Source organism: Myxine glutinosa, chromosome 2 (assembly GCF_964187855.1).
Source record: "Myxine glutinosa chromosome 2, kmMyxGlut1.1, whole genome shotgun sequence".
Lineage (NCBI taxonomy): Eukaryota > Metazoa > Chordata > Myxini > Myxiniformes > Myxinidae > Myxine > Myxine glutinosa.
Genome location: NC_136262.1, coordinates 48,518,869 through 48,544,160, shown reverse-complemented (window position 1 = coordinate 48,544,160; position 25,292 = coordinate 48,518,869). Strand labels below are relative to the sequence as shown.

Sequence of the window (25,292 nt, the reverse complement as noted above, 5' to 3'; positions counted from 1 at the left end):
GTATGTGTATGTAGGCTAACCCCCGCTCTAGCAGGGAAAATGGCCTTAAAATGCATGTTGTTGTTGTATGTGTATATATATATATGTCTGTGTGTGTATGTGTGTATATGTGTCTGTACGTGTGTGTGTGTGTGTGTGTGTGTGTGTGTGTGTGTGTGTGTGTGTGTGTGTGTGTAGATGTATATATGTGTATAATGTGCATATATATGTGTATACATATGTGTATACATATGTGCATATGTGTATATGTGTCTGTGTGTGTGTGTGTGTGTGTGTGTGCATGTGTGTGCATGTGTGTGCATGTGTGTCGATGTATGTGTGTGTGTATGTGTATATGTGTGTGGGTGTATATATGTGTGTGTGTGTGTGTGTGTGTGTGTGTGTGTGTGTGTGTGTGTGTGTGTGTGTGTGTGTGTGTGTGTGTGTATATGTAAACATGGGCCGGTGTGTGTGTAAAGTGTGAGGAGGTATTGGAGAGGAAAATGCAGAGATATATTTTTTAAAATCGCGCCATGATGATAAACGAAAATACACCGCCTAAAATAACAGTCGACATATATTTAAAATTCGTCACACACATCCATGCCCGTGGGATTCCCACGGGTGGGAATCCCACGGGCGGGAATCCCACGGGCATGGGTGTGTGTGACATTTCGACATATTGAGTTAGATGCTGCACCTGCACATTCAGTTATATAAAATGGTTACTGGCAATTGATCACATCCACAAATGATGTAATCCACACAATTTATGTACTTTACATAACGTTAATAGGAATACATGCCCGTGTAGATGGGAATGACATATAATTCACCGAAAACGTTGAAGCAACCGCATCATATTGCGGTGATGTTTAACTCTGAGTGAGAATAGTTCTAAATTTGAAAGACTTTCTTCTGATATTTGTGATTTATTTCAAACAAACTGTATTTCCCATCTACATGGGCATGTATTCCTATTAACGTTATGTAAAGTACATAAATTGTGTGGATTACATCATTTGTGGATGTGATCAATTGCCAGTAACCATTTTATATAACTGAATGTGCAGGTGCAGCATCTAACTCAATATGTCGAAATGTCACACACATCCATGCCCGTGGGATTCCCACGGGTGACCCCGCTAGTATATATATAATCAATCAATCAATCAATCAAATGAATCCATCTTGAATGAATACAATGGGTCAATGAGCATCGCAAGGCCTTCAAGTGCAACTTTCCAGAGATCATTTAATAATTTAATAAATTTTAATAATTGTTCGTTTCCCATTAATCGTACACTTTTCAAAATCCAATCTCACCCCTCCCCTCCAAATCTTCCCCATCAACCCTTCCCTCCAAAACTTCCCCATCACCCCTTCCCTCCAAAACTTCCCTATCACCCCTCCCCTCCAAATCTACCCCCTTGCCCCTCCCCTCCAAATCTTCCCCATCACCCATCTCTTTCAAATATTCCCCCTTGCCCTTCCCCTCCAAATCTTCCCCATCACCCATCCCTTTCAAATCTCCCCCCTTGCTCCCCTCCAAAACTTCCCCATCACCCCTCCCCTCCAAAACTTCCCCATCACCCCTCCCCTCCAAAACTTCCCCATCACCCCTCCCCTCCAAAACTTCCCCATCACCCCTCCCCTCCAAATCGACCCCCTCGCCCCTCCCCTCCAAATTTTCCCCATCACCCATCTCTTTCAAATCTTCCCCCTTGCCCCTCACCTTCAAATCTTCCCCATTACCCATCCCTTTCAAATCTCCCCCCTTGCCCCTTCCCTCCTAAACTCCCCCCAGACCCCTCCCCTCCGAGACTCTCCCTCGCTCCTCCCCTCCTAGACTCCCTTCTCACCCCTCCTCCTCCTCAAAGCGTCCTCCCCGCTTCTTCCCCCTTCCAACTTTCACCTTCATCTCCCCCAACCTTCTGTCTCGCTCTTCCCCCTCCTCAAATAACACCTCACTGTGCCTCACCCAATCACCATCAAACCTTTTGTCCGCCCCATTCTTCCCTTTCTCCAAGCTATTCTGAAATCTCTGACACACCTTCAACAGCTCTCCCTACCTCTTCCTCCTCTTCCACATCTTACTCTACCCCTCCCACCCCCTGTTCTGTATCCGATGCTCCCCCTTCCTCTTCATTAACGGTATGGACCTCAAACATCCGGGGCCTTTGCTCAAACTTGACTGATCTCTCCATACAGGTTGCTTCTGACAAACCAGACGTGATCTGCTTAACAGAAACTTTCCTCCTTCATGATGTCTCTGATTCCTTGGTATCTCTACCAGGTTACTCCCTCCTCCGGTATGATAGACCTGAGCCTCGTCCTGGAGGTGGGGTTGCTATCTTTATAAAAAAACTCTTCCTCACTCGCCCTGCACTGCCCTCTCTCCACCTCACCCCCAGGAATACCTTTGGCTACGGCTTCCCCTTCGCTCCCACCTTTTGTTCATATGTGTGTTGTACCGTCCACCAAACAGTGATGACTCCATCTACATCTCGCTGTCTGATAATATGGACTAACTTCTATCTACCCATCCCAACTCTCTCTTCCTCATATGTGGTGATTTCAATTGTCACCATGCCAGTTGGCTGGGTGTGGGTACCTCTCTCACCAGCCATGGCTCTTCAGCAAAGGACTTCTGCGACTCACTGGGACTGACACAATCTGTCAATTTCCCGACCCGGATCTCAGTCAACGGACATCTTCTCTTCTGGACTTGGTTATGAATAACTTCCCTGAAAATGTCTGCTGCTCTTCTTCTGCTCCAATCGGCTCATCTGATCATGTGCTTGTTAAAGTGGACATTTCTCTGACCATTCTCAGAGAGCCTCCTCAGCCTCGACGAGTCTGGCATTTCACTCAGGCCAACTGGCACGGTCTTCAAGCAGCCATCAATCATCTGGACTGGTCTCCCATCTCTACCACCTCTGACATCAACTCATCCTGGGAATTCTTCCAAAGTAAATTGCTCTCTCTCATGCACAGATTTATCCCATCTCGTCTTCAGTTGTCATACCCTTCCTCCTGTCCATGGTACACGGAATCTTGTGGTGAGGCTGTTGCCCAGAAACAACTTGCTTTCGTCTCCTGGAAAGCAATTCCAACGGAAGGAAATCTCATTTCCTTTCACAAAGCCCGAAACAAGTGTGTGTCCACCCTCAGGAGAGCCAGGAAACATCTCTCCGTTCTGAAGACCGAACTCTCTTATCTGTCTCCCTCTTCCAAATCCTGGTGGCGTCTGTTCAAATCTGTTTCTGGTGTTTCTTCCCCCATCACCTCCCTCACCTCAAATGGCTACACGGCTGACTCCGCACGTGAAAAAGCTGAATGCCTCAACTCTGTGTTTGCCTCTAAATCTTGTGTCCCAACCCCATCCCTCTCTGTAACCACCGTACCCAGTCGTACCCAGCTGCTCCTGGACTCTGTGTCCTTTCCTCCTGACAAGGTGGAAAAGTTTCTGTCAACCCTCGACTCTGTTTCTGCAACTGGACCTGACGGCATCAGCCCACGGGTCCTAAAATCCTGTTCTTCCGCTCTTTCACTCCCTCTCTCTGTTGTCTTCACCCTCTCTTTTGCTCAAGGTCATCTGCCATCTGCTTGGAAATCAGCCAACATCACCGCTTTGCACAAAAAAGGTGCAAAAACAGATCCTAGCTACTACAGACGAATCAGCCTTCTCCCAATTATCAGGAAAGTCATGGAATCCATCATTACTTCAGATATGAAATCTTTCCTCTTCTCCAATGGCTTGATCTCTGATCATCAATTTGGTTTCAGACCTGGTCACTCTACTCTGGACATGCTGCTTCTGCTTTCTCAACAATGGATGGAGGTCCTCAATGCCTAACAGGAAATTAGAGCTGTCTCCCTTGACAGATCACGTGCCTTCGATACGGTCTGGCACCCCGCTCTGCTCACCAAACTCTCCTCCTTTGGTATCCATGGAACTCTCTACGCATGGCTGGTGGACTTCCTCTCTAGTCGTAGTCAACGTGTGGCCCTGAATGGGTTTCTCTCATCTCCTCTTCCTGTTCAGGCTGGAGTTCCCCAAGGCAGTGTTCTGGGCCCTGTGCTTTTTCTGGTCTTCATCAATGATCTCTCGGACTCTCTGGAAAATCCTCTCTATCTCTTTGCTGATGACTCTACTCTCTGTCGCTCCATTCCTCATCCCTCAGATCGGCAGTCTGCAGCCTCCTCACTCTCTGCAGACCTGGCCAAAATCACAGACTGGGCAAACAAGTGGAACATGTCTTTCAATCCTGACAAATCTCACACCCTTACGATGTCTCTCCGAAAAGACCGACTGGACAACCCTCCCATCCACTCTCTGAATAATCCTCTCCAAGAAGTTCTGTCACTCAAGCTTTTGGGTCTCACTATCTGCCATGATCTTTCCTGGGAAAACCACATTTCAAATCTGGCCTCCAAAGCCAGTCGCCGACTGGGCATCCTCCATCGTGCGAAGTCCTTCCTTGGCACACCCGAGCTCCTCACCACATACAAGGCTTTCATCCGCAGCTCAATGGAATACTGCTCTCACCTCTGGGCTGGTGCTCCTGCCTCACACCTAGCTCACCTTCACACTGTTGAAACCAAAGCGTTCAGAATCATTTGAATCTCCCGCGATGAAGCTAACTCCAAGGGCCTTTCACTCACCTAGGTTTCACAACGCAGGCAGGTTGGTGGTCTTTCCGTCTTCTACCGACTCCTCTCTGGCCTTGCCCCCCCAGCTCTATCTGGGCTCTGTCCCCCAAATATTCCTACAGGTCGCACAAGATCTGCCTGCAACCCTCTTATGGTTAAACTGCCAAAATCAAGACTCTCTGCTCACCTTCACTCCTTCATTCCTCTTTTCTCCCACCTCTGGAACAAACTCACTCACTCTCTTCAATCCCACTCCACCCTCCAGGTCTTTAAAACAGCTGTTCACCACCATCTCTTATCTTCCCCCATCCAAAACCTTGATCTTTTCTACCCCCGCTAATTTCACCCCAAATCCACTTTTTTTGAAATACCAACTTCTGTCCTGGAAGTCCTTGGTGTCCTTGTGTTTTATACTTCTCCCACCCCCCCCCCCCCCCCCACCCACCTCCCTTCCCACGCCTCCTCCCCCCAAGCCCTATCCCTCCAGAACATCTCCCTGCTCTCAAATGTTGTGTTTGTGTGCTTCCCCTTCTCTCCCCATCTTGTCTTCCGCTCCCTCTTTTTATATATTTTGTTTGTTTTGTTGATTTGTTTGTGAAATAAATGTTAGCTCTTTCACGAGCCTCGATTCAGTATACAAAACAAACAAACAAAAAAAAAACAGCCATTGCCAAGCATGGGCTGAAGGCTGGACATGTTCTGCTATGGCATAATGCCAGCATTTTGGGTGCAACCCCCCGTAAACGTAGGAGGAGGATTTTGGAGGCATGGCATGTGGAGGAGTCTGTTGTGTCTCTCACAGAGGAAGTGCTTGACTTACCACAAGCGTTTGTCCCTGTCATGCAGAAACGTACCAGAGAAACTGCGTCACCAAGCATATAAGTTATTACATCGGTTGCGGTCACTTGGGTATACATTCTTACTTTAGGTTTGCGATATATCCGTTTGGCTTAATTCGTTTAAATTACCACCATCACTTGAAGCAAATAATCATGTTTGTTTGTTTTTCATCGATTTATTTTAGAATTATGTTACGTTTTGTTTGATTCAACTTGTGATTTAACGGTTGTGTTGATGTAACATCCCAATGTGTGGTTTCAGTTGGTTCAACGGTTTTGTTTTGATTCACGGTTTAGATTTGAATGGCACGAGTTGTTTCAGAATGGTATTGATTGGTGGTTTTGAGGTCCCAACCCCCCCCTCCCACCCCCCTTATTTCCTTATATAAGGGAGGGTATAGAATTGTTTTTCTTTACTCTTGAGAAAAGTCAGTGGATGCACGTTTGTCCGTGTCGCTGATCGAAACGTCGAGCAGTTGTTTATTTTGCTCATTAAAGGTTGGAGAACTCAAGATGGATTCATTTGATTTTAATCCCAACCGCAAGTCATTACTATATATATATATACACACACACACAGTACCAGCATGCTACGCTGAGAACTGATGGGGTCACCAATCACAATGACATCAGCAAAATACAAAATAAAATAAAATAATTTGATCTCAACATGCCCTCAACTAAAGAAAAAGTGAAAATCCGCAAAATTTGTTATTTTCCGATTTGCAGTCATTGGATGAAAGTTAATGCTTTGTCGACACCAAAATAAAAAAAAATCACCAGGGGTCACAACGATCACTGACCTTTCTGAAGCTTCTCATCTCCTCTGGAGTAGTCTCTCGATCAATGGATGAGATGCTCTCCATGCTGTTCTTTCTCCCTGGCCCCATGTTGCATGGATTTCCAGCCAATCCTGTCAAAGACTGCTCACAAAGAGTAAACCAGCCTTCATGTATATCCAACATGTGAGCTGGGAATGTGCGTTTGGTGCAACAAAACATAAACAGGTACTCCTCATGATAAAACAAAATCAGGTGAATGGAAGGATTAAATTTGTGAGTTAACATTTGAACTAAATAAAAGGAAACTAATGATAACACTGAACAAAATGTAGTCAGAAATACAAAAAAGCTTAACCCCTGTACAATCGACCAAATATGAGTACAGTAATCTCCCAATTTAAGAACCTCCGAATTACAAAGGTTCAACCCAGTTTACAACTGTTTTCAACCACAAATTCAAAATGCGACCTCATGAACGTCTGCTCAAAAGTTTTGATCGTGTAATTGAAAATAAACACGTGTCTCACTACAAAATGCTGCAGCATCTACACTACAAAACGCTCACTCGGCTCACATCTGGGACGATGACGCCGGCGCTGCTTCCCTCAGTCTCTCCTATGCTGTTACGCTTGTGCTGAAGCTCAGTGTTAAAGTGCATTTCATATGCTCAATTTGAATGTTCTTGTGCATTATTAATCTAAAACTATGGCTCCTAAAAGGAATATAAGTGCTCAAGAAGTGATACTCGTTGAAAGAAAGATAGGAAAGTGGTATAGTTAGAAAGTAAATTAGAAATTTGATGCTGATGCCCGCCTTGTGGATATTGTGTTTGATGCTGGTGCCCGCCTTATGGATATTGTGTTTGATGCTGGTGCCCGTCTTATGGATATTGTGTTTGATGCTGGTGCCCGCCTTATGGATATTGTGTTTGATGCTGGTGCCCGCCTTATGGATATTGTGTTTGATGCTGGTGCCCGCCTTATGGATATTGTGTTTGATGCTCATGCCCACCTAACGGATATTGCATTTGATGCTGGTGCCCGCCTTATGGATATTGTGTTTGATGCTGGTGCCCACTTTATGGATATTGTATTTGATGCCGGTGCCCACCTTACGGACATTGCATTTGATGCTGGTGCTCGCCTTATGGATATTGTGTTTGATGCTGGTGCCCACCTTACGGACATTGTGTGTTTGATGCTGGTGCCCGCCTTATGGATATTGTGTTTGATGCTGGTGCCCGCCTTATGGATATTGTGTTTGATGCTGGTGCCCGCCTTATGGATATTGTGTTTGATGCTGGTGCCCGCCTTATGGATATTGTCTTTGATGCTGGTGCCCGCCTTATGGATATTGTGTTTGATGCTGGTGCCCACCTATGGATATTGTGTTTGATGCTCATGCCCGCCTAACGGATATTGCATTTGATGCTGGTGCCCGCCTTATGGATATTGTGTTTGATGCTGGTGCCCACCTTATGGATATTGTATTTGATGCCGGTGCCCACCTTACGGACATTGTGTTTGATGCTGGTGCCCACCTTACGGACATTGTGTGTTTGATGCTGGTGCCCACCTTATGGATATTGTATTTGATGCTGGTGCCCACCTTATGGATATTGTGTTTGATGCTCGTGCCCGCCTAACGGATATTGCGTTTGATGCTGGTGCCCGCCTCATGGATATTGTGTTTGATGCTGGTGCCCACATTATGGATATTGTGTTTGATGCTGGTGCCCACCTTATGGATATTGTGTTTGATGCTGGTGCCCGCCTAACGGATATTGCGCATGATTTTGGCCTTGCAATATATAACGGTGATTACGATACACAACAATGAAGAAAACATCGTAGCATGTCCCCAATCTGTGATACCTTCCAGTGCAGTGCAAACCCATAAAGTAGCTGTCATAAGATCATTATATCTATGGGGAAATTCTCGATTTACGAACTAGTTTTCCGGAACACGTGGTTTTCGTAAATCGAGAGATTATTGTATTTCTTACATTTTCAGAGTTATTTTTCATAGTATCTAGCACCAGTTATATCTTTTTGTGTTCATTAATAATTGTCACGCAGGTTAAGAAGAAAAAAAAAAGATGTGTTATAAAAATTTATATCAGATTAAATGCCTATTTAACACAAATCAAAGATATGAAAACTGTGCATCAAATAATCAACTTATTATGCAAACACACAAGCCTGTTATATACGACACCTCCACTGACTTTTCCCAATCCATCTTTGCTGAGATATATTGCATCAAACATACCTGTGGAGCAGAGGCATCAAAACCATCGCAAACTAGAAGGCTAAGGCGATCTCCACTGGTGCGAAGAACTCGCACAGCCTCTGCATGCGTTATTCCCAATAAGCTCTGCCCATTCACCTCCACCAAGCGCATCCCTGGGCGCAGTCGATTGTCTCGGCCTGCTGCTCCTACCAACGTGATCTGCAAGCCATGCAAGGACTCTGGGATCTTATCCACAACACTCCAACTCCCATTCCCCTCCCCCCACCCCAGCACCTTCCTTTGCTCACTCTCAGGTGGCACAAACTTGCATGTACACACGACATACCTTCGATATGAATATCCCTTCATCTGCTGCATCATAAGGATTTCCTGGATGACTTTTAACTCCACCACGGATACTGATCCCGAGCTTTTCACAAGGTCTCTTATCTAGGGTTATTTCCTGATAAAGAGAGAAGACTTTCTTATATACAAGGTTTAGCACTCTAGCAGTCCAGCTCACTGACGAGATCGGTGCAAATGCATTTATCATCCCACCTGCATTTGCAATCAATAATTATTTACTCCCATATATTATTACCGCTGATACCGGAGGTGGATGGAGGTTATGCTTTCACTCCTGTTTGTCTGTGTGTTTGTTTGACTGTGGGCAGGATATCTCAAAAAGTTATAGATGGATTCTGAGGAAATTTGGTGGACAGGTTGGGTGTTCGACAAGTATACTGTTACACTGAATATTATACCACTCCCCATTCATCCTTCAAACAAAATGCCATTGATTTTTGCCACACGGTTTGAACTCGGACCCATCCGTAAAGAGCCCCTTATTCTACAGTGTGGACGCAAAGTGGGGGATCAATATATTTTATATTTTGAATGTTCTTTTTCGTTCTTCTTTGTCAAGGACAATAAAATAAACAAAGGATTTAATGAAAGCCCTGAAAAGAAAGAACCTCGACATAACAAAACAATAGACATTTGTAATGTTGTTATTGTTGTTGCTTTATAGTTATTGTGTCGGGTGTTAAATTCATATATAGGTATGATTAATATTTTTTTCAGGATGTGTGATCAAAGTCCATACAGTATTGAAGAGAAGCTTTTAGCCTCGGTGTGGATGCGCGAACAAACACGGACCAAATAGAAAGTCCCAGACTCAGGCGTGTGTTTCTTGTACGTTTTGGAAAGGATGCACCAACGCCAAGGATTTTGCAAGAATGGGAAGATAAGGCCTTCACAACAGGATGGGTTATTGATGCACCACAAAGTGGTCAATGCGCATCCCACTTGGAACACGCTCAGGTTCTTGAGACCTCCATTGCTAGATCTCCAAAAAGTCAACCTTTAAGCGCTCGGTGGAACTGGGCATCCTCAGTTCTAAGCACTCTGCACAAAGTCATGAAAGATATGCAAGTGCGAGACTGAAACTTTATTTTGTAAACGAACTGACAGATAATGACATAGAAAGAAAGGTGGAGATGTGTCATATGATGCTGCAACGATTCCTGTTGATCACAGAAGGGTTCTCTTCTCTGATGAATGTGCAGTTCACCTGAGCTCAAAAGCATGGAACGTTTACTTTGAGCAAAATAAAATCCTCATTATTTTGAACAACCTGGACATCACCCTTCCCATGTTATGATGTGGGCTGCAGTCGTTTCTGAGTAAATAATTGGCCCTTACCTCTTCACTGGATTTGTGAATGGGAAGCTTATCCACAAATGCTCCACCGGTTTCTGATTCCAGAACGGGCACTGCAGAAGTTCTGCAACCGGATGGTGCTCCAGTACATGATTCACGTTCGGTCTCAAATTATCTGTATGACAACTTCTCAGGTCGGTGGATAGGCAGAGGTTCATTGATGGAGTGGGCACCTCGAAGTCCAGATCTCACAACATGTGATAACAATTTTTGGGGGAGGGATAAACAGAAAGTATCTATCTGCAAGAGTCTTATGGAGAACATGATGTCTTATGGGGATCGTTGTCTATCATTTGGAGAAATACCATGAGGTACTTAACATAACTTTTATAGTTTGGGCTTTCTTCATCGACTGCTTTTATTGTCAATAGTATGAGTTTGGCGTATCCTTGTAGGAGTTTTGTAAACAGTTCCTGCTCAAACATGAAGTTGGGCTGCAATCTGCTCCGTGCTACTTCACGATCTAAGTCTTTGATTTCTAGATGCTTATCATGGGATATTTCCATCTTTGGAACCATAGTATTCATCAGACATTCATCACACTACAATAAAATCACAATCACACTTTCTGGTTGCTTGCGTAACAGTGTACTAGATGAACACACAACTGTACTATGAATAATTTTCATTTTCACACATGAGATGCAATTATATCATGTAGTATTTGCATTTTATACCCAATCTTCATTCTGTTTCTGTAGTTATTTCCAATACTGTATATATTTCTCAATAATATATTTCAAATCATATGCATTTGTTTTTTCAAAAAATTATTTCCAACCTGTTGAACAGTTTCTTATAACATCATTGTCCTCAAGCGCTGCCACAATATGCCAAATTAACCCATACGCTCTGAGGTGTGAAATAGTAAGAGCATAGGGCAAGAGGTTTGTACCTGCATGCCACGGGGAGGTGGGTCATGTCGGACTAGCAGCAGCAAGCGTGGCCCTTCACCAAGTAAGGCATGCACTACTTGATGATGTGTGGCTTGACACAGGTCTACACCATTCACCTTTAAAATACGGTCACCTATTTGCAAGCCATTTCTCGCTGCAAGACCTCCAGCCACAATCTGCGGGTGGGCAAATGCTCATGGTTCACATCACCACAGACACAATATGTGAAAATGAAGAGGGTGCAACAGCTCAGCTCGGTGTAGAAGGCACGGAAGGACTGTGCTCACCTTGGAGACAAATACCCCAGGATCGTCCCCTCCAAACGGGTGGCTGCTCTGGTCGCTCCCACCGATTATGCTCAACCCCAATGGACCGCCAGGTTTTACAAGACAAATTTCCTGCCATAGGTTAAAGACCAATGGGCACAAAAAAGCAGCATGTGGCCATAATACATATTCACAAACACAATTGACTTGACGTTTTCAACTTATTTTTATTCAAGAACATTCCCACCCAGGCATTGACACTGGATATGTTTGATGTTCCCATCAGAACATTGGTCTTACGATGCTGTGATCCCAGGTTCAAATCATGGCTACTACTACTTCTTAAATGGCCCAAATTAATCCCACATTATTGGGGGGGGGGGGGGGGGGTGGGAGGACAACCATACTTTATTCAGCAGATGAAACAAAATTAAAAGGTAATCAGAATATCAAGTTTACCTCTGTAGAGCCGATGGAGTTTTGTGTCGGCGTGAGCTCCTCCAAAGATGACTCCAGATTATTTTGATCTCCGAGACTTTCCTGGTCCCTCGCCAAAGGATGACCTTTACTCTCCAATTTGTGGGTGGAGCAGGTCTTAACCCCAGTCTCTTCTGCAAGTACAGCTTTCCCAACATCGTTTTGAGTTTCACTTTTCAGATCATCACACTGGTTGCCATTATCCCACTGCTCACATAACCTGCTGTTCTGGCTGTCCACCTGCAATCCACCACCCATCATGTCATCGCTCTGCTGTCTGCCATTTCCACATCCTTCATTGCTTTGCCACATGAGACTGAGCACCGTGTCTCTTTGCTTCCCGTTTCCTTCATCTGCAGTTGGACAATCTTCATCACCACCACCACATGGCTCTTTAAACTGGCACTCTCTATCAATACTGCCAGGCTTTTCAACATAATCTACTTTTAAACACTGCAAATGCACATAATCACTTTCATCTCCCACTTCCTTTAGACATTCTCTTGGTTCATTATTGCAAGTCACATCTGCTAAGCTTCCCCCAGGAGATAGTCTGAGCTCACGTGGACACTCATCTCTGATCAAACCCTCAACATCCTCTTCTTGCTCTTCACTTTCAACTGGAGAAATGTCACGTGGTGGAGGTGAATGGCCCAAGAATATTGGTTCCAGGAAGGGCTTCCGTTCCTCATCCAGCATTGGCTGGAAGTACTCCACATGTTCCCTCTCCAACACAATAATCACGATGGGTGTGGAACCCGTAAGAAGAGCTACTGCCTGATCATGTCTGGCCTCTGCCACATCTACACCATTAATCTAAAAAAAAAAAAGGTGGAACAAAGAATGCTGTTATCACGAGTTCATCAAAGAACAATAGGACCAACACTTCTAAAGTGCAAAAACAAACACCCGAGATAAATTCCAAAAAACAACCACCAATACAATAATAATTCAGGTAGGACTATGACTAAAATTCCAATTTCAGTTGTAATTGACTTCAGGTCTACAAAATATAACTTGCAACACTTCAATGGGGAATCAAATTTGTCACAAAGGTAGCTGGGGTAAAGAAATACAGATAAGTAAGCTCTCCAGCTTACATCAATGTAAGCATCTGTCTTGCATAATTATGGAATTTCCTGCCTACAGGAAAAATCAACCCATTCCAGTGCAAAAAAAAAAAAATCCTGCCACATGACAGTAAACGATTTCTAAAGCAACCATTGGGTTGATTGACCAGAGTAATTAATGTGCGGGAAAAATACTTGGCTTGATCCTAGAAAGTCTATGTCCAGAGGTTCGATGTCGGTTCTCAAATGGAAACAAAGTCATCAAGTTATCTTGGAAATCATTCAATAAATGCACTTTGGTGGAAAATAATTACCTTTGCCATCAAAGGTGGATGGAGGATATGTTTTAAAACCATGTTTGTTTGTCTGTGAGCAGGATATCTCAAAAAGTTGTTGACAGATTTGGATGAAACTTGGTGGACAGGTTGGGTGTGTGAAAATGAACAATTGATTCGATTTTGTGGAAGATCTGGATTCGACAATATTTTTAAGTGATTCTTCACCATTGAATAAAAAAAACAAACAAAAAAACAATATATAACAGTATCTCGAAAAGTTGTGGACGAAGTTGGACAAAACTTGGTGGATAGGTTGGGTGTGCGACAAGGAAGAATTGATTCGATTTTGGTGGAGATTCGAATCCGGTTCGGGATAAGAGAATTTTTTAAATTGATCAAGTGATCTTCACCATTGGATCAAAAGCGATATATAACATTATATTTCAAAATGTGTGGACGATTTCTGACAAAATTTGGTGGATAAGTTCGTTAGGTGACAAGAAGAAGCCAATTCGATTTTGGTTCAGGTCCGGATCCACATCAGAGGGATTTTTTTTTTTTTTTTTTTGAAAACTGAATCGAGGCTCGTGAAAGAGCTAACATTTATTTCACAAACAAATCAACCAGACGAACAAAATATATAAAAAGAGGGAGCAGAAGACAAGATAGGGAGAGAAGGGGAAGCACACAAACACAACATTTGAGAGCAGGGAGAAGTGTGGGAGGGAGAGGGCTTGGGGGGAGGAGGCGTGGGAAGGGGGGGGGGGGGGGGGGAGAGGTATGAAACACAAGCAAAGACTTCCGGGACAGAAGTTGGTATTTAAAAAAAAGAAAAAAGTGTAGGATTTTGGGTGAAATTAGCGGGGGTAGAAAAGATCAAGGTTTTGGATGGGGGAAGATAAGAGATGGTGGTGAACAGCTGTTTTAAAGACCTGGAGGGTGGAGTGGGATTGAAGAGAGTGAGGGAGTTTGTTCCTGAGGCGGGAGAAAAGAGGAATGAAGGAGTGAAGGTGAGTATAAAGTCTTGATTTTGGCAGTTTAACCATAAGAGGGTTGCAGGCAATCTTGTGCGACCTGTAGGAATATTTAGGGGACAGAGCCCAGAGAGAGCTGGGGGGGCAAGGCCAGAGAGGAGTCGGTAGAAGACGGAAAGACCACCAATCTGCCTGCGGTCAGTGAGTGAAAGGCCCTTGGAGTTAGCTTCATCGCGGGAGATTCCAATGATTCTGAACGCTTTGGTTTCAACAGCGTGAAGACGAGCTAGGTGTGAGGCAGGAGCACCAGACCAGAGGGGAGAGCAGTATTCCATAGAGCTGCGGATGAAAGCCTTGTAAGTGGTGAGGAGCTCAGGTCTACCAAGGAAGGACTTCGCACGATGGAGGATGCCCAGTCGGTGACTGGCTTTGGAGGCCAGATTTGAAATGTGGTTTTCCCAGGAAAGATCATGGCAGATAGTGAGACCCAAAAGCTTGAGTGACAGAACTTCTTGGAGAGGATTATTCACAAAGTGGATGGGAGGGTTGTCCAGTCGGTCTTTTCGGAGAGACATCGTAAGAGTGTGAGATTTGTCAGGATTGAAAGACATGTTCCACTTGTTTGCCCAGTCTGTGATTTTGTTCAGGTCTGCAGAGGCTGCAGACTGCCGATCTGATGGATGAGGAATGGAGCGACAGAGAGTAGAGTCGTCAGCAAAGAGATAGAGAGGATTTTCAAGAGAGTCAGAGAGATCATTGATGAAGACCAGAAAAAGCACAGGGCCCAGAACACTGCCTTGGGGAACTCCAGCCTGAACAGGAAGAGGAGATGAGAGAAACCCCTTCAGGGCCACACGTTGACTACGACTAGAGAGGAAGTCCGCCAGCCATGCGTGGAGATTTCCATGGATACCAAAGGAGGAGAGTTTGGTGAGCAGAGCGGGGTGCCAGACCGTATCGAAGGCACGTGAAATGTCAAGGGAGACAGCTCTAATTTCCTGTTTGGCGTTGAGGACCTCCATCCATTGTTGAGAAAGCAGAAGCAGCATGTCCAGAGTAGAGTGACCAGGTCTGAAACCAAATTGATGGTCAGAGATCAAGCCATTGGAGAAGAGGAAAGATTTCATATCTGAAGCAATGATGGATTCCATGACTTTGCTGATAATTGGGAGAAGGCTGATTGGTCTGTAGTTGCTAGGATCTGTTTTTGCACCTTTTTTGTGCAAAACGGTGATGTTGGCTGATTTCCAAGCAGATGGCAGATGACCTTGAGCAAAAGAGAGGGTGAAGAGAACAGAGAGAGGGAGTGAAAGAGTGGAAGAACATGATTTTAGGACCCGTGGGCTAATGCCGTCAGGACCAGATCAGTGGGATACAAAGCATAAAATGTTCAGCCTGGCGGAGGTACACTCTACGGAATGCTGGTGTAGTTATTATTTTTGTGACTCGAAATGCTTTTTTGTTTCAACTCTTGAAGCCACCAACAACAACAACATAAAACTGAACTAGGCCGAGTTTGCAATCCAAAAAGCAGGGCAGGTGACTGCAAAATCCTGGCTCTGGGTGGAAAACTGAATATCTGTGGCTAAAAGAGTATATGGCAGCCCCAGCACTGACCAGACAGTAGCTCCTCTGACAGGCAAATCACCATGCAAGTACCACATCGCCAAGCATCAGCCAAATACCGTGTTAAAAAGGGAAAGTGCAACGCAAGACCAAGTTGAATTTCGGAAGTGGAAAGAACATTGTCACTGCAGAGGTTAATATTCACGGAAGAGGAAAAAAGTGGGGGTGCGTATCTAAAATCACAACAGCTTTGTGGATGTAATATTTAGAAGGCTACAAATTATAAATAAAAATTAATATATCAAAATATAATGACAAAGATGTACATTAAATAGACACTAAAGATGGTGAATGGTTCCATTTCAAAACCAAAATTACATCAGGTTAAGCAACAAGGAGGAAGAAATGAATCTTCAGTGTGGGTCACTCACAGAAATCACCCGGTCTCCTACTTGCAAAGTGCCTTCTACACCTGCCGTTCCACCCACAGTGATCCTCGAAACGAAGATACCCTGAGATGACACAAAATAAAGCAAGAATCAATGACAAATGTGAGAGCGAAACCTCAAAAACAAATGTAGAATACCCAACCAACGCACGGTATGGGGCTTCTCGTCCAGCTTTGAAGAAAAACTGACAGTCATTTTTAATTCTGCATCCTAGTCTTGTCATAAAATACTGCACTCAGTTGCTTTGGACTCATTCAACTCCTATTTAAAAAATATTTAGCTGGACAAGCAACACCCCCTCCACCCGATTTGCATTCCCAGTAGTACTCACCTCTTCAACACCTTTGAAGCCAGATGAGCCACGGCCTCCAGTAATACTGAAACCCAACCCACGTTCCTCTGTGCGGACCAAATGTGCCGTTAGCCTTTGCCTCACCACAGTGGCCTCAGGCTCTGGAGCGAACGTGACACCAGACTTGCGATCCCGGCGAGTGGCGGGAGGACGAGTAGGAAGGGAAGGAGGGGGAAGAGGAGAGGGAGGGGGAGAAGGAGGTGGAGGGGGAGAAGGAGGAGGAGGTGGAGAAGGAGAGATGTGCATGACGGGAGTAACGGCATCATCTGCCTCCACCATCTTCTCTCTAAGTACCAGCACGTCAATGATACACCCAGCACCCTTCAAAGCCGCTACGGCATCCTGGTGCTCGGCTTCTCGCAGGTCCACTCCATTTGCCTGCAGGAAACATCGAGCCAATTACAGACAAACAGGTGCAAAAAAGATAAATACCTAATCATCCAACTGAAGCAGGTTGGGATCTTTACAGCACAAATTCGTTCAATGCATAAAGATGAGTGCAACAGGAAATATCTCAATAAAAGTTTGTACAATATTACAATATCAAAGCGAAACAAAATGTAAATTTCAACAATGAATGTTGCCCGACATGATCATTATCAAATGATTATATTTCCATTCATCTATCTATAATTCCAGTAATCTCTGTGTGTGTGTGTGTGTTTGTCTGTGACCGCTGTTTCTCGACAACTACCGGTCCGATATACTTGAAACTTGCCAGGTATATTGCTGGGGACCCGAGGATGTGCCTTTTCAAGGTTTGAAATTAATCGGAGAAGTAGTTACCGAGCTATGGCGATTTAGCCGTTCGCCGTTAGCTTTGGCTTTGCAAATGGACCAAACCATTTCATGTAAATAGAGGGGGGGGGGGGTTCTGTGGTCGTTGCGAATGGACCAAACCATTTCATGTAAATAGAAGGGGGGGGGGGGTTCTGTGGTCGTTACTGCCACGTGGTTTCAAAGTTTTTTTTTGTTGTTGTTGTTTGCACGCATGCTTTTTTGCACGCACGTACGGGCACCCACGTACGGGCACGTCCTAGCCTAGCCTAGGACGTGCCCGTACGTGGGTGCCCGTGCCCGTGGGTACGTGGGTTACCCGTGGGAGGTAACTGTGATTAGTTTGGTAAATAAATCGCCATAGCTCGGTAATAGTTTGCACACACACACACACACAGACACACACACACACAGAGATTACTGGAATTATAGATAGATGTTTATGTATATATGTATATACTGTATATATATTTATATATATATATTTATATATTTATATATATATATATATTTATATATTTATATATTATATATATATATATTTATATATATATTTCTATATATATATATTTATATGCGAATGGACCAAACCATTCATGTAAATAGAGGGGGGGGGGGTTCTGTGGTGTTCGCTTTGGCTTTGCGAATGGACCAAACCATTTCATGTAAATAGAGGGGGGGGGGGGGGGGGTTCTGTGGTCGTTACTGCCACGCGGTTTGGAATGTTTTTCCGAACGGGCACCCACGTACGGGCACGTCCTAGTTGATGAAAAGTGCATCTTTAAAAGGCCATTGATATGGCTCACTTGTATACAAATCTAGGTGTGTTCTATATAGGTGTATAGGTGTGTAATCTGTTATCCCGGTGTGTACCCTGGTTTAGAATAGGTACACCATATCCCTGCGTGTCGTAAGAGGCGACTAAGAGGGTTGGCATCAGGAAGGGCATCCGGCCATAAAAACATTGCCTCAAAAAGAGAACCATGACAATTACAACTACATATGGGCAGGGTAGAGCCCGAAGTGGAGATCGGTTTCTGAGGTTTGGGACATGGAATGTAGGGACAATGACAGGGAGATCAGGAGAAGTGGTGGAAGTATTGGTCAGAAGAAGAGTGGACATATGTTGTGTGCAAGAGACGAGATGGAAGGGAAGTGGTGTGAGAATGGTGAAGGGTAGGCAGGGACAAAAATACAAGTTTGTGTGGCAAGGGTGCCTGGAGGGCGTGAATGGTGTTGGTGTCCTGCTTTCGGAGGAGTTTGTAGACAGCGTAGTGAGTGTGTCTAGAGTGAGTGATAGGTTGATGATGGTGAAAATGATGATTGGAAAGCTCTTGGTGAACGTCATCTCGGGATATGCTCCGCAGGTTGGTCGGAGCGATGAAGAGAAGGACAAGTTCTGGTGTGCGATAGAGAAGCTGATGGAAAACGTGAAAGATGAAGAAGTTGTTGTGGTCGGAGGAGACCTAAATGGACATATGGGAAGGAGTATGGACGGTTTTGAGGGAGTTCTTGGGGGTTACGGATATGGTGTGAGAAATGGAGAAGGTAAAAGGATTTTGGAGTTTGCTGATGGAGCTGATTTGTTGATTTGTAATACTCAGTTCCAGAAAGAGGATAATAAGCTTGTTACATACACGTCAGGTGGGTCGATGACAACCGTTGACTACCTGATGGTGCGTAGGCGACATAAGGGGCACCTCCGGGACACAAAGGTGATCCCGGGGGAGGAGGCTGTTTCACAGCACCACTTGGTTGTCTGCGACACAAGGGTGAAAGGTGCGAGGAGAGCTCGGCGGGTGAAGTACCAACCGAGAATGAAGGTGTGGAGGTTGAAAGAGGTGACAGTAAGGGAGGCTTTAAAAGAGAGGCTGAGTAGGGTAGAGGATGATGTGGTTGAGCTTGAAATGTTGATGAAGATGGAAAGAGGATTGACGAGAAGTGGAAGAAGTTCAAGGAGTGGCAAAAGGCGAAGGGTACGGGAGCAGAAAAAGCAGAACATGAAAGTTATAAGGCAGCCAAGAAGGCTGCAAAGAAAGAGGTAGCAAAGGCGCAGGAGGCATGTAGGAAAATGTTCGGAGAACGCTTGGATTCGGAAGAGGGTCAGAGAGCGGTATTCAGGATTGCAAAGCAGATAGCGAAAGAGAGGTGTGATGTGATGGGGGTGGGTTGCTTGAAGGATGAAGTGGGACAAATCGTTGTGGACCCAGATGGAATTAAAGGAAGATGGAAAAGATAAATGGAAATGCTGTTGAATACAGAGAATGAATGGGATGGCAACATAGAGAGTAACCTAGTTTTAGGACCGGCAGAGAAGATAACTGAGAAGGAAGTTGAGGAAGCGATAAAAGCAATGAAGAGTAGAAAAGCGGGAGGGCCGACGGGAGTTGTGGGAGAAAAGTTGAAGGCAGCAGGAAGTTGGCGTGTGAAGAGAATGACAGAGATCTGTTATCTGGTGGTGAAAGAAGGCCGCATTCCAGTGAATTGGGAACTGAGTACCCTCATTCCTCTATACAAGAGGAAAGGTGACCCTCTGGAGTGTGGCTCGTACCGAGCGATAAAGTTATTGGAGCATGGAATGAAGGTATTGGAAAGGGTGTTGGAGAGGAGGATAAGGAAGAAGGTGAAGATCGACGAAATGCAGTTTGGATTTATGCCAGGAAGAGGAACGACAGACGCGCTCTTTATTGTGATGCAGTTGCAGGAGAAGTACATGTAGAAGAGGAAGAAGTTGTTTCTTGGGTTTGTTGATCTGGAGAAAGCATTCGATAGGGTTCCACGCGAAGTATTGACATGGGCATTGAGGAAGTTAGGAGTGGAGGAATGGTTGATCAGAGTGGTGATGGCAATGTACAAAAGAGCGCACACAGCTGTAAGGACGAAGGACGGGAACAGTGGTGAGTTTGAGGTGAAGGTGGGAGTGCATCAGGGGTCGGTACTAAGTCCACTACTATTTGTAGCTGTGATGGAGGTGCTGGCTCAGAACGTAAAGGAGGGTTTACCGTGGGAGTTGTTGTATGTAGATGATCTGGTGTTGATTGCAGAAAGTATGGATGGACTGAAGGAAAAGATGAACAAGTGGAAGGAATGTATGGAGACAAAAGGTCTGAAGGTGAATATCGGAAAGACGAAGGTGATGGCAAGTGGTAAAGCATGTGGTGAGGTGGAAAGAACTGGGAAGTGGCCATGTGCTGTGTGCAGGAAGGGTGTCGGAGTGAACTCCATTCAATGTACAATGTGCGCTGAGTGGGTTCATCAAAACTGCAGTGGTCTGAGAGGGTCATTAACCAGTGTGGCAGCTACATTCAAATGTTAGGTGTGCACAGAGGGAGCTGCAGATTGAGGAAATGTTGAGTTGTATCTTGGAGACGGCGTGAAGCTGGAAGGTGTGAAAACATTTTGCTACCTCGGAGGCATGCTGAATGGAGAAGGTGGATCAGACTCGGCAACGGTTGCTCGAGTGAGATGTGCATGGAAGACGTTTCGGGAACTGAGTGGCATGCTGATGAGGAGGGGAGTGTCGTTGAACCTGAAGGGAAAGGTGTATGCTGCATGTGTGAGAAGTGTTATGATTTATGGGAGGGAGACATGGGTAATGAACGTAGAGCAGCAACGAAGGCTGGAAAGGGTGGAAATGCGAATGGTTCGATGGATGTGCGGAGTATCGTTGAGAGAGAGGAAGACAAATGATGAATTGCGAAAGATGATGGGAATAGAGCCTGTCATTGATGCTGTGAAGAGGAACAGGTTGAAATGGTTTGGTCATGTGTTGAGGAAGGATGAAAGTGACTGGTTGAGAAGAATGATGGAAATGAATCTCGAAGGAAGTAGAGGACGGGGAAGACCGAGAAAGACTTGGCTAAAGATGGTGGAAGAAGAAATGCGGGCAAGGGGGTTAACAAGGAGAGATGCAGAAAATAGGGCAAGATGGAGAAGATTGTCATGGGGACCGCAAGGTAACCCCCGCTCTAGCAGGGAAAATGGCCTTAAAATGCATGTTGTTGTTGTTGTTGTTGTATACAAATACAAATGTGAAAGTATTGTTTGTATAACTATTGACTAAAGGGTGTATAAATAACTCTCGACACTATAGGGTGTATAACTACCTCTTGACACAAAGGTGTATAACTAACTCTAGATACTAGGATGTATAACTAACTCTTTACACGAGGGTGTATCCCTAACTATTTGCACGAGGGTGTATATCTAACTCTTTACACGAGGATGTATAACTAACTCTTTACACTAGGATGTATAACTAACTCTTTACACAGGGTGTCTAACTAACTCTTTACACAGGGTGTATAACTAACTCTTTACACTAGGATGTATAAGTAACTCTTTACACAGGGTGTATAACTACCTCTTTACACAGGGTGTATAACTAACTCTTTACACAGGGTGTCTAACTACCTCTTTACACAGGGTGTCTAACTACCTCTTTACACAGGATGTATAACTAACTCTTTACACAGGGTGTCTAACTACCTCTTTACACAGGGTGTCTAACTACCTCTTTACACAGGATGTATAACTAACTCTTTACACAGGGTGTATAACTACCTCTTTACACAGGGTGTATAACTAACTCTTTACACAGGGTGTCTAACTACCTCTTTACACAGGGTGTCTAACTACCTCTTTACACAGGATGTATAACTAACTCTTTACACAGGGTGTCTAACTACCTCTTTACACAGGGTGTCTAACTACCTCTTTACACAGGATGTATAACTAACTCTTTACACAGGGTGTTAACTAACTATTTACACAGGGTGTCTAACTAACTCTTTACACAGGGTGTCTAACTACCTCTTTACACAGGGTGTATAACTAACTCTTTATACTAGGATGTATAACTAACTCTTTACACTAGGATGTATAACTAACTCTTTACACTAGGATGTATAACTAACTCTTTACACTAGGATGTATAACTAACTCTTTACACAGGGTGTCTAACTACCTCTTTACACAGGGTGTATAACTAACTCTTTACACTAGGATGTATAACTAACTCTTTACACAGGGTGTATAACTAACTCTTTACACAGGGTGTCTAACTACCTCTTTACACAGGGTGTCTAACTAACTCTTTACACAGGGTGTATAACTACCTCTTTACACAGGGTGTCTAACTAACTCTTTACACGGGGTGTATAACCAACTTTTTATACTAGGATGTATAACTAACTCTTTACACTAGGATGTATAACTAACTCTTTACACAGGGTGTATAACTAACTCTTTACACAGGGTGTATAACTAACTCTTTACACAGGGTGTATAACTAACTCTTGACACGAGGGCGTGAAAACTCACCCCTAGCGAACTTTCACTGTTTGGGTTATAACTCTCGACATCAATGTGAGGTTCTGCCTGGCTCAACAATATTAAAAACGGGGAACGTGTGGTGTGTTGTTGAGAGTTAAAGCAATTCATCTGTTCAAGTGTTTTCTTTTTACATAGGTGGAGTAAAGGGTGGGTATGATTTGCTCAATGAACATGAAAGGAATTCATCAAATCGACGTACATTCAGTCGTTTGCAATGAGCACCTCACGATGGAGTGTCTAAAACAAAGGTCTGAACTTATGGCGTGCTTTGGATTTAAATTTGACAGAAAGAAAACCTACCAAAGTGGTCTTTGGCGAGTGCCATTTGCTAGGTAAGCACCTTCAGTGTACCGTGGCTTTGTCCAATCATCCCCTTCTGGCTACAATATGGTGTTGCAGGTTTGTCTGTTATTGGCCCTATCCAGCCAATCAGCGACTTCATCCATGTTATTGTTTAAGACCCGGCGCTCCGCATTGCGTGCCAATGTTAGTTGTGAGTGGTGGTTGTCGAGAAAACATTTAAAAGTGCTGCTCCAGCAGCAAATCAGGGTGTATGCATACGACTCAAAAGTCAAAGGGTTGGACCAAAAAAGTTACAAAGATATACTTTGTATTGATAGGTGTCAGCAACGCCATCTTTTCAGATTCCCCAAGCATGCGTTTGTGACAACCTCCACAGATCGACACAGTCTAGACAGGCTCTGGCCTTCAGCTTCTCTCATCCCACAATTTATTATGTTTACACAGAAGGGAGAGAAAAAGAGAGGAGAAAAAGAATGGTCAAATTGTGGTGAAAGAATATAAAATATTTGGAGGACATACTGTATGAGCATGGGGTTTAGCGAACAAGAGCATGGGAGGTGGGAATAGGGGGTAATAGGGGAGGACTGGGTGGGCTGGTCCACAATTGCACCATTTTTGTGAATGTAAACCTATACGCACTCATTGAATGCTGTTTTATGCTTCAGTCACATTTGGCTCGGCTGCCGTAGGGTCTAAAAAATCTATGGCCACTAGCAATTATAGGGCGGCCGCAGTATTTCCACGGTCACGCAATGTAGCAGTCACATATGTTTTTATTTTTCGGGTAGCCGCACGGGGTATTTAGAAATTGTGGAGACCGAAAACGTGGGGGTGCCGTACGGTCTTTGATTTGATGTCGCACGGTGACCTTAGGGCGTCCCTGCGGCAGCCATATAATTTTCAAGGCAGACGCAAGGTAGCCTCAAGGTGCCCGCAAGGCGACCGCAGGGGGGCCCTAAGGCGAACGTGCGGCCAGACGGACGGTAACGAGTGGGTATATATACCAGTTCTTTTTCATATGTATATCGTCGTCATGGCTACGGCTTGTCGAATTGCTATGGCCACCCTAGAAATGAAAAAAGTTATAACTCCGCGCTATAATTCCACGGCGACCCCGACGGCCTGTAAAAGATAGCCATACGCCCTAGGGCCACCCTGTGGCCACCTCAGAAACTCTGCGGCCGCCGCACGTTTCTGTCAATTTAGGGGGGGTACGGCCGCCGTATCCTAGCCGTAGAGCAAATGTGACTGAGGAGTTACTCACACACAGGGATGAAAAGTGAAAAATGTAACAATGATTAAATCAAATGTATTTAAAATCAAGGTTTCATTGAAACGTAGGCATTTGGTCGGAACGGAAATATAAATAGTTTTCATGACAAAAGGTCGAATCAACCGAATCACGACGCCACCTGCACAGCGATTTGAACCATGTTGTTGATTATATAAAATCCTTTAAAGTAATCTGCTTCATTTCAAGCAATGTGAATGAGGGGAGGGGGAAGGGAATCGATTATCTTGCAAAAGGTTGACGGCGCGCCATTGCGAATCCCCACGCTTCCCACTTAATGTAAAATTGTAAAAAGACGGCAAAAGGTTCCACCGGGAATGACCCAATATCGAATTTTGAGTTTAAAAATCTTCTGTTTTGACCCCCGTGACCCTAAGGCCTAAGTAGTACGGTAGTGTGTTTTAGTGATAAAAATACATCGATTACTAGAAGAGAAGACAATGATCAATGAAAGTGATGAAATCTGTTGATTTCGTTATGTCAATTAGCAAAGTGTGGGCCCGTTTGGAGTTACCAATTGACCATTTCATTCATGATGGCGTAATCCCAGGTTCATCTTCCATATACTGCATCGATTTATTTTTACCATAGTCTCCATTCTACCAACTCAATGTACTTCATATAGTGTTACACCATTGTATCTTGTTGTTCTGAATGTGATGCGTACGAGCTCACCTGAGTCCGAACTTCAATTGAAATAAAGAAGGAAAAAAAAAACAGGTGTAAAAACAGGAGCCAATACTTTGGAGGAGGATGACCTGACCTTCAGTAGTTTATCTCCAACCCTCAGGCCTGCACGACAAGCTGGCCCCTGCTCTGACACCCGAGAAATGAAAATTCCCTGAAAAAAAAGACAATTAAAGAAATGCGTGAGAATAACATACTGTGCTTGACCACTCTCCAAAATCCAAAATGCAACAAATGCATCGGTGACCAAGTTATCAGGCAGGCAGTATTTCGAAGTCAATAAAAAATCCTTTTTTTCACCAACAACCTCATCTCAGATCTCACCAATTTGGTTTGAGACCAGGTCACTCCACCTTGGAGAT

The 25,292-nt window shown here is 44.3% G+C and overlaps 1 protein-coding gene across 6 annotated transcripts in view; it reads right to left on the bottom strand.

The window, feature by feature from the left end:
- Window positions 1–25,292, bottom strand: part of SCRIB (scribble planar cell polarity protein) — a 139,996-nt gene that overhangs the window by 20,124 nt on the left and 94,580 nt on the right. For 5 of the 6 annotated variants that reach the window (XM_068108272.2, XM_068108273.2, XM_068108274.2 and 2 more), the window contains 9 exons: window positions 25,007–25,084; window positions 16,518–16,916; window positions 16,169–16,249; window positions 11,832–12,665; window positions 11,394–11,504; window positions 11,106–11,282; window positions 8,835–8,951; window positions 8,528–8,707; window positions 6,278–6,397 (listed from right to left, as the gene is read on the bottom strand). In XM_068108272.2, the coding sequence (XP_067964373.2) occupies window positions 6,278–6,397; window positions 8,528–8,707; window positions 8,835–8,951; window positions 11,106–11,282; window positions 11,394–11,504; window positions 11,832–12,665; window positions 16,169–16,249; window positions 16,518–16,916; window positions 25,007–25,084 (2,097 nt within the window). The remainder of the gene's footprint in view (window positions 1–6,277; window positions 6,398–8,527; window positions 8,708–8,834; window positions 8,952–11,105; window positions 11,283–11,393; window positions 11,505–11,831; window positions 12,666–16,168; window positions 16,250–16,517; window positions 16,917–25,006; window positions 25,085–25,292) is intronic. The other variant, XM_068108277.2, reaches the window with a different exon arrangement.